We start from the raw sequence: 10305 nt of genomic DNA, 5'->3' as shown, positions 1-10305 counted from the left end.
TGAGGCAGTACAGCTGGAGAAGATTCATACATCTCCTTCTTCTGACAGATTTTTCACACTCAAAATAAGATTTACCGTACGGTTAAGAAATCAGTTACACTAAATGCCACAGTTTTTCTACATGTCAATGATTTTGAAAGAAAACGGGTCTGGAATCTAATGTTGTTATAGAAATGAACACAACTTCCACGCATCTGATTGAACGATAAACCACGCTCTTATTTTAGCAGAAAGTTTGCTTTGTAAAGTAGGTTCAACAGCGTTAAGTTAATGTCATTCAATTGAACTGTGTACATTAATTTTAGACACCTATGTTATGCTCTTGTGCCTGTAATGATGAAAATGATAAAAAATTGTATTTTCTAGCGTCTGTTAATGTCAGTGATGTAACTCATTTCAGGAGTGGCCAAAATGACAATTTTAAATCAGTCAGCGCTATAGACATGTGCCTTCATATTCACAAGTAAAGCTTCGTATTAAGATGTAGTAGAAAGAAACGTTTACACGAACTGAGTTTCAATCGACTAACCGGAGCGAGTGCTTTGATGTAGATCAGCGATGAGTGACAGGACAGAGGCACTTTAGGAGCCAATCAGATTTCAGCGTGAAAGTGCATTCACTGACAGATTACTGGAGGAGATCCAAAATCTTCCATATTCCCTTTCCTGCACAAGTAAATGTCTGCAAGGAAATTCCTTACCATCTCCTCTGCACTGCATCTCAGTGATCCTGCAGTGGATGCTGAAAAACAAAAAAAGAAATGAACAGCCGCCTCGGTAAGATCAAGCCCATGTATCAACAGCTGAGAGATGCATGTAAAAACTATTTTCATCCCTTCCAGAATATTGCCATTGATGAGAGGATGGTGGCAACAAAAGCTAGAAATGGCCTAAAACAATATATGAAAGGCAAGCCAACAAAGTGGGGATATAAACTCTTTGTGCTGGCAGACTCACTCTGTGCATACACATGGGACTTCTTTATCTATGAGGGTAAATCACCAGCATCACTGATCCCACTGGACAAAGGACTGTGTTATGAGTCTGTCATGGCACTTGTTGATGTGCAGATGTTGGAAACGGGTTTACAAACTGTTCGTAGACAACTTTACAAGTCCAGCACTGTTTAAAGATCTCCTAAAGAAAAACATCTGGGCTTGTGGAACTATTCGGTCCAACAGGGTAGGCTACCCTAAAACCACCACCAACAAGCTCCCGAAAAAAGCTCCTCGAGGCACTCATCGCTGGCTGAGAGATGGGAACTTGCTGTTTGTTGAATGCAAGGATACAAGGGAGGTCCAGATGTGCTTCACCATTCATAGAGGCACTGGCAGTAGCACCGTGTAGAGGAAGGTGAAAGGTAGCAGCAGACAGTGGACAACCTTGGATGCACCTGTTCCAGACTGTGTTACAACAGGTTAGTAGAAAGTATTCAGTGATATAAATTTAGCTCATTTATATTTCTCACTTAGAGAACCTCAAGTATAATTCTGCCTTTTTCATTCTAAAATCTGATCATTTTTATTTCTTTTCAGGTGCATGGGTGGAGTTAATGTATCTGATGCACTCATCGGCTCGCACAAGACAAGAAAGTGGTACTGTAGCTTTTTCTACCACTTTGTGGACATAGCCATCGCAAATGCCTTCATCCTACATCGTGAAATGGCCTGTGCAAAGAATCAGAAGCCAATGACACAGAAGCAGTTCAGAGAAAAACTCATTGAGGAACTTGCTGGATTAGTGCTTCCTGACTTTCCTCCATCTCCTCCATCCCCTCCTCAGACCACTCGCCACTTACCAGGGCATTTTGCTTCAGACAGCACTAAAGAAAGGCAACAATGTAGGGTTTGTGCACAAAAAAACCCTGTATATTGTTGACTTGACTTGTTTAGTGGCAATGTGCTTTCAGCCGAAGCGTGACTGCTTCTCTGCTTGGCATAACCAGCACTGACCAGTAGTTTTATTTCTGCAAAGCAGATCATTTATAACACAGTATTAACAACACTACACTTACATTTATAACACAATATTACTTTTCTGAGTGTGCTACACACAGGTGAGTGGGCTGAACAAACTACCTGTAGTAACACTCTTTTCTCACTATATGCACTAGACACTTTTTTTATAAACACTCCCTGTTACAAGCAATTGTCTCTTACTTCTATTTTTGTGTGTCTACATTTGTTTTTTATGTAGGACCATGGTCCTGAGAAGACACAATATTTCATTCCAGTGACAATAAAGCTCGACTTGACTTGTTTGATTGTAATATTGTAATATACACTCTCAAAATTAATTCAAATTAAAATTTTGTCTGAATAAACCTTTGTGGAATTTTATTCCTAATTTTATTTTTGACCAACTCGGGGGTCTTTCTTTTTTACTAATGTGTGATTATAAGATTGAGAAATTGGATTGCACAGGTTCTGCGCAATCCTCTTCACTAAGATTCTCTGGGTCTCAAATGGGCTCAAATTGATAAGCAAAATATATTTTGAGCTGAGGGGCCGTTCACACACTGGGCCAGCTGACCACCCAAATCCATTTCTGAGGGAGGGGCTTCATAAAAACAGGAAAGCATCAGAACGTTCATCAGAAAAGGGACAGAGTGTTGTAGAATAAAGGTAAATTATGTGAAAAATCAGGGCTTGGTCGATTATTTTTAGTCGCAGAAAAAAAAATTCCATAGGAAGTGGCGAAGTCACGCAGTCTGTGACGGACACATCATTAACGGCTGGTCTATGTGGTAATATAGTGTATCGGGCAGGACATCCAAACGCTCACCTATCATTCATCGACCTCAAATATGGCTTTTCATCTGAAAGTAGCAACTTTACATGGCCTCTCAATCTAATGTTAACTGTTAAATGTGAGCTATTGAAGTGTCTGTGCGGAGTGTAGAAGCTGGACACTAGCGCTCACTGCAGGGCAGATGGAGGCGCCGGTGCACTCATTTGCTCTTAAAATACTCCATCATTTTTGGTCATACAGATAAAAGTAATACATCTTATCAATCTGTAAAGAATACGTTTATTTGTGTGCCCTCAGAATAACAACGAAACTTTGCGTCGTTGTAAAATAAAGCAAACGGGATGTGCTTTCTGCCGTCTCGGTCTCTGTGAACTTGAGCGCATCACTCCAAAACTCCATGTGTACTTGCCTTACAGATATGAAAAATATATCTACAGAGAGTGAAGTGTCTACTTTTCAATGGACCAATTCAAATAGAAAACAAATATTCTCCGATTTTGTTATCCGTATAAAACATGCATACAGGTGCATCACTACTGCGGAGATGACGAGTCAGTGTGTCGCCGACTTAAACCGAAAACACTAATTTTATCAATAAGTTATTATAACGTTAATGCAGTCTCCTTGCTGTTTTTTGCTGGCACATTTGTAATTATTATATCTGCGGTGCGCTGTGGCAAGCTTTTTTTGCATGCTTTGAGCGCTTATTAAGCTATGTAGGAAATTAAAGGCTCATTATTATTATTTATATAGTTTATTAACAAACATCTGACTAAAAGTCAACTAATGCTTAAAATGAATGACTACTAGTCGACCAGAAAAATCTTTAGTCGAGGGAAGCCCTATGAAAAATGTTTTATTTTTTTATTTTAAATGAAGCATTAACACATTAGACTGCACCCCATGAACAAAATCAAGCCAAGAAAAAACAGCCAACCACCCCTTAAAATGTTAACAATTCTTTAATGAGGCCCAATTTAGTAAACAGCTGTAGGAATTTCTGTAGGAAGTATTTACATTTCATTCAACTCTGATATGGATCGAAAATAAATTTTACATCCATTTATGCCAATGATCATTAAAGGTTTAGTTCACCCAAAAATGAAAATTAGCCCATGTTTTACTCACCCTAAAAGCATCCTAGGTGTATATGACTTTCTTCTTTCAGACGAATCCAATCAGAGTTATATTCAAAATGATCCTGGCTCTTCAAAGCGTTAGAATGGGAGTAGGCGGGTGTTTTTGTTCAACAGTCCAAAAGTAGTCAAATAAACTGTGCGCATCCATAATAAAACGTGCCGCACAAAACTCCAGGGGGTGAATAGAGGCCTCCTGCAGCAAATTGATGCATTTTTATAAGAACATTTTATACAATATTTAAAATATGGATATTATATATACGTTATTCTTCTCAAATCTGCTGATTGTCATACGTGCAAGCTGCTCTGGTGGATGACATAGGACGTACGCATAGCGCGTGCACTGGAGATTAGTTGATGAACGCGGGAGCGTGGAGGAGAGACGGCAAAACACTGGTCATGAATTAGAAACACAAAACAAGGATTTGTAAAGAAAAATGTCGGAAGATTTCAATATAAGCCAAGAAGAGACTGGCTTTCCTTTGGTAAAGTGCTTCCTTTGCTCCTGTAAACAAACTCGCGAGACTAGCATATCCCACTAGCGCGTACGTCCTACGTCATCCCCCCATTAGTTTTTGGGTGAACTAACCATTTAAACAATTATAACGGACATAAACAATTGTGACATGTTCTGGCAAAATGAGTCACAAGTGTTCAAAAATTAGTTTACATCCTAAATCAAAAATTTACAATGTACAAATTTACATAAATTTACATAAAAATTATGTATGATTTGTTGGAATCGGACAAAAAATTACTGAGCTACACTCGTTTGAAGTCGATAGAGTCAGCAAAGTCAATTTTGAGAAAAATGTAAAGTATTCTGAAGGTTCCAGAGCAAAATCACCTAGCAACGCTGCATCTTTTGCTCCAGTTCTTTATGTAATAACAATTACTATATTAATACTCACAATATAGCTATCTTTTTATTTTATCTTTGTTATTATAAATAACAACAGATACCAAAAAAAGTAGAACAAATAGCCTAAGAAAAATAATGCATTACCTTTTTCATTTTAAATTTAAACAAAAGCATTCAAGGAATGAAAAACAAATAATCAAATGTAAAAATTCCTTTAGTGCATTCATTACAAATAAATGAATTATTAAAACTACAAAAGCAGTTCAGTCAAGAGCAGCGAGTGATTCCCTCTTTTCTTTTATTGTTAGATTAACATTAACGAGACAGGCGGTCTATATATTAAGACCTACTGTACTGCAGATCTAATATAATGTTACACATCAGATGTTTTCCCCCAACAGTTCCCGAGACATTCACTTAAGACATAAATTATATTTCAGTGAATACTTAAATACTGTAATTCTGTGTATATGTGAATAATTATTTACTGGAATTGCGTGCTGCCAGGAGCACCTTTATGCATGCTTCGGATGACAGTCAGCGTGAGAAGCGAGTGGAGAAAAGGTACTCTTCTCAGAAAACATACAAATAAAGATAATTTTAGATGTTTAATTACTATTTGGAGCATTGGGATCACTAGACGAGGGCTTAATGAACTCATTTTTGTGAAAACCTCAAATTCAACATTTTTCCTTTTTTTTTTGCCTGTAGCTCAAAATTAGTTCATTCGCATTCACACTCGTTTTGCCAGCACGGGTCACAATTATCCATTAGTTTCATGTTGAAGAAATATTGAAATTGTGATTATGGATTAAAAATTGGAAACATGATGAGTGTCTAAAATGAAAGCAGGTCGATCCAGATCTACAGGTGTAACGTTTACTGACTATTAAGCGGTAAGATCCTCAGAGGGTAACAACAGAACAATGGAAAGAGTGTGTCAGTGAAGGTGGCTGTGAATGTGTGTAGATGTGTGTTAGTTACAGGATCAGAGAATGACACTGTTCCTCTGTCATAGTTCAGATACACTCTCACACGCTCAAGCTTCTGTTTGACAGGAAAACCAGCCTTTTCAGAACATCTATGTTCCACACACCAGACATCAGTGTTAAAGAAGTCATCTCTTTTCCTTTGGTTTGATGCTGTAGTTACTCCAACAATCCAGCATGGAGTCTCTTTAACCTCCACATCCCAGCAGTGTGTTCCTGAGTTAAAACCCTCTGAACCCAGAACACAAGGATAAGAGTCAAATCTCTCTGGATTATCAGGAAGCAGTTGTTTGTTCTCGCTGCATCTCACACTAGTCAGATCATCAGACAGGACGAGATCTAGATTTGCAGTGTTTGGATCCAGAATCACAGGAGCTGATGAGACACAATCAACAGCTGATTTTATTCTGATGTTCATAAAATTATCAAGAGTGAACCATACATAGATTATGAATTATGACACTAATCCTATTGATCAAACACATCAGACGTTGTTTATGTTGGGAAGGTGTTTTCTTCCTCTAACGAGAAACGAAAACACCACAGAGACCACATCCTACCCGAAAGGGGAGATAAACATGTGGACTTACCAGTGGGAAGTATTACATAGGGAGGTCTCTGTGGTGGGCTTCACCTAATGGGAGAGACAGCCATACACAGTGAACCAGTAACAGAGTGAAACTCTGTCCAGGGGAAGACACGGTTTGCACTAGGAACTGAAAGAATACACACAGGGTTTTTGAGGCTGCTGCAAACGATCTGGACGAGCTCACAGAGACTGTAACATCTTATATCAGTTTCTGTGAGGATATATGCATTCCTACCAGGACTCATCTAATTTACAATAACGACAAACCGTGGTTCACTGCAAACTCAGACAGCTTCGTCAGGTCAAAGAAGATGCTTACAGGAAGGGGGACAAAGTCTTGTACAAATAGGCCAAATACACACTGGAAAAGGAGATCAGAGTGGCAAAGAGGAATTATTCTGGAAAGCTAAGGAACAAATTCTCTTCCAGTGATTCTGCTTCAGTGTGGAAAGTTCTGAAAGACATCACCAATTACAAGACACCATCCCCCAGCACTGTGGAGAATCAACAACTGGCAGACGATCTGAATGAGTTCTACTGCAGGTTTGAAAAACACCATTAACACCTCCTGCAACCCCCCTCTCCCCCACACCTGCACAGAAAATAAGTGAAGATGACGTGTGCCAGGTCTTCAGAAAGAACAAGAGAAGGAAGGCACCAGGCCCAGATGGTGTGACACCAGTCTGTCTGCCTACAGAGCAAACAGGTCTGTGGATGATGCAGTCAACATGGGACTGCACTTCATCCTGCAGCATCTGGACAGACCAGGGATTTATGTGAGGATGTAGACTTCAGCTCTGCTTTTAAAACCATAATCCCATCACTCCTTCAGCTCAAACTAACTGTACCATCCTCCGTCTGTCAGTGGATCACCAGCTTCCTGACAGACAGGCAGCAGCTAGTGAGGCTGGGAAAATTATCATCCAGCACCCGTACTATCAGCACTGGAGCTCCTCAGGGCTGCATTCTCTCCCCACTGCTCTTCTCCCTGTACTCCAATGACTGCACATCTAAAGACCCCTCTGTCAAGCTCCTTAAGTTTGCAGATGTCACCACAGTCACCTGCCTCATTCAGGATGGTGACGAGTCTGCTTACAGACAGGAGGTTAAGGAGCTGACTGTCTGGTGCAGTCTTAGCAACCTGGAGCTTAACATACTCAAAACTGTGGAGATGATCGTGGACTTCAGGATAACCCCCCCCCCCCCCCCCCCCCGCGCTCTCCCCCCACTCACCATCATGAACAGCACTGTGACTGCAGTGGAGTCATTCAGATTGGAACAATTACATTGAGTCAATTGTGAAAAAGGCCCAGCAGAGGTTATATTTCCTTTGCCAGCTGAGGAAGTTCAACCTGGCACAGGAGCTGCTGAAACAGTTCTACTCTGCCATCACTGAATCCATCCTCTGCACGTCAATAACTGTCTGGTTCAGCTCAGCTACCAAATCTGACCTCAGAAAACTACGGAGGGTAGTCCGGACTGCTGAGCGAATCATTGGTACAACCCTCCCTACTCTCCAAGAACTGTACTTATCCAGAGTGAGCAAAAGGACTGGTAAAATCACCATGGACCCCTCACATCCAGCACACTCCCTCTTTGAACTGTTACCGTCTGGTCGACGCTACGCACCAGAACAGCCAGACACAGGAACAGTTTCTTCCCTCAGGCAATCCATCTCATGAACACTTGACAATAACGTGGAACACATAACACACAACACTATTATACATCATTTATCCATCACTCATACTTATTTACATTTCAAATTTGTACATATCATACCTGTACATACATAATTGTCTATATTATATATTGTGTTTTTGCTTTTTTTTTGTACATTGCATATTTTGTATATTTGTACAGTATATTATTCTTTTTATTATCTGTGTCCTGTCCTGTTGCTGTCTTCTGTTGCACTGAGGAGCTTCTGACACTATAACAAATTCCTCGTATGTGTAAACATACCTGGCAATAAAGCTCATTCTCATTCTCATTCTCTCATATGGGACCGTCATTAGAAAGTCACTTTATATGGAGCATTAACCCAATTGTGAGGGCTGACCTGAAAAGGGGCATAGCCACAGGTAACTAAGTCTGGTAACGAGTTCCCCCCCTAAACTCATCTACTGCAAATGCTTAGTGATGGAAAGGGTAGTCCAGGGTTCACCACCCAAGGGAAACTAGAACTGGACCTAAACAGAGCACATTATCACCTCATAGAGGAAAAAGGTTCTGAATGAAAGCATTACACCCTACCAGACATCTGAATTCCTCTGTTGATACTAAAAATCCTAGATTAACCTGGTTCCATGCACAGATGATAAAATCTGGTTAAGGTATTGGGAGTAGCCCAGCTCACAGCTCTACATATATCTGCTAATGAGGCACCATCCGCTAACGCTGAAGAGGTAGTGACACCCCTGGTCGAGTGCGCCCTCACTCCCAAGGGGCATATACCAAGAGAATTGCATTCACAATCCAATGAGATACTTTCTGTTTGGAGACAGCCTTCCCCTTCTACTGTCCTTCAAAGCAGACAAAGAGCTGTTCATATAACGTTAAACTCTGTGTTATGTCCAAATAAATTCACAAAGCATGGGCACAAAAGAGACAAGGCTGAATCTCCCTCATCAGCAGGTATAGCTTGCAGGGTTACCCCCTGATTCTTGAAAGGGGTAGTAAGAACCTTAGGCACATATCCGGGCTGAGGTCTCAGGACAACATGAGAGTATGCATGTCTCGTTCACAGAGAGGGTCTATAGATCCCCCAACCTTTTGACAGAAGTAAATGCGGTCAGAAGGGTCGTCTTCATGGAGAGGGCACTGAGCTTGACTGACTCCAAAGGCTCAAATGGCTCTCTCTGTAAGGCCTGAAAGACCACTGAGAGATCCCAAGAAGGGATGAGGTACAGTCTTGGAGGATTTAATCTCTGTGCACCTCTCAGGAATTGATGAACAAGTGCCACTTTGTAGAGGGGGCACTAGATTGAGTAATTGTATCTATCCCTGCTGGTGACACCCCTCTGAATTCCTTCTTGTCCCATTCAAAGACCATCCATGGAGGTTTTAAATGTCTGGGCACGAGTGCGAAATTGTGCCTTGCCCCTGATAGAGATGGTCCTTCCTCAGAGGAATTTGCCAGGGAAGGGCAGACACCATCAAAGTGAGCTCTGAGAACCAGATTGGGCCAAAATGGCGTGACCACAATGACCTGTTCCACATCTTTCTTGATCTTGCAAAGAGTGGCTGTAATGAAGCTCACTGGGGGAAATGCATATTTGCATAGATCCCTGGGCCAGCTGCATTCGTACCGAGGGGGGCCTCGGTCAGGGAGTACCAAAGAAGACAATAGTAGGATTCCTGAGAAGCGAACAGATCTACGTGTGCTTCACCAAATCAACTCCAAATCAGCTGGACCATCTGGGGATGAAGTCCCCACACTCTTCTGAGCATAACCTGTCGCGTGAGTGAATCCATTACGAGATTGAGGTCACCTGGAATGTGAGTGGTTCACAGAGACTTGAGCCACTGCTGACTCCAGAGGAGGAGATGGCAGGTGAGTTGTGACATGCGACAGGAGCGAATACCACCCTGGTGGCAGATATAAGCTACTGTTGCGGTGTTGTTTGTCCATATCAACATGTACTTGCCTTGGATCAAAGTTTGAAACCCTCCTCACAGCTAGAAACACAGTCAACAACTCTAGTCAGTTGATGGACAGAAAGGGAACTGTAAATATTCCCTCATGCATCATTTCCAGTGTATGTGTAACAGCACAAATCTTCTCCAGACTCACTGTTTTGCACAATGTCCTGCATCTTCTTCCATACTCTGAACGGCAGGTTGCCCAAGTAAAGTGACACATGAATCAAAGCTCCAGAAGGCGTCTGTGGATCTGGCTGGGAGATCTGGACTCTGGAAAAACATTCAGAATCAGAACTGCAGTGGCTTTGGCTTCAGAAGCAGAGAGACCAGA

General features: G+C 41.3%; 1 protein-coding gene across 1 annotated transcript in view; it reads right to left on the bottom strand.

Annotated features, from left to right (window-relative positions):
• Positions 1-3621: 3621 nt before the first annotated feature.
• LOC306876186 (nuclear factor 7, ovary-like) overlaps positions 3622-10305 on the bottom strand; it is an 11491-nt gene continuing 4807 nt past the window's right edge. The window contains exons 5-6 of the mRNA XM_079427180.1: positions 10126-10244; positions 3622-6115 (exon numbers count right to left, since the gene is read on the bottom strand). Of these exons, the coding sequence (XP_079283306.1) occupies positions 5631-6115; positions 10126-10244 (604 nt within the window). The 3' untranslated portion in view covers positions 3622-5630. The remainder of the gene's footprint in view (positions 6116-10125; positions 10245-10305) is intronic.

Source organism: Barbus barbus, assembly GCF_936440315.1.
Source record: "Barbus barbus genome assembly, chromosome: 10".
In the NCBI taxonomy this organism is placed as follows: Eukaryota; Metazoa; Chordata; class Actinopteri; order Cypriniformes; family Cyprinidae; genus Barbus; species Barbus barbus.
The sequence above is the reverse complement of the archived record's forward strand: the minus strand, read 5'-3'. Positions and strand labels throughout refer to the sequence as shown.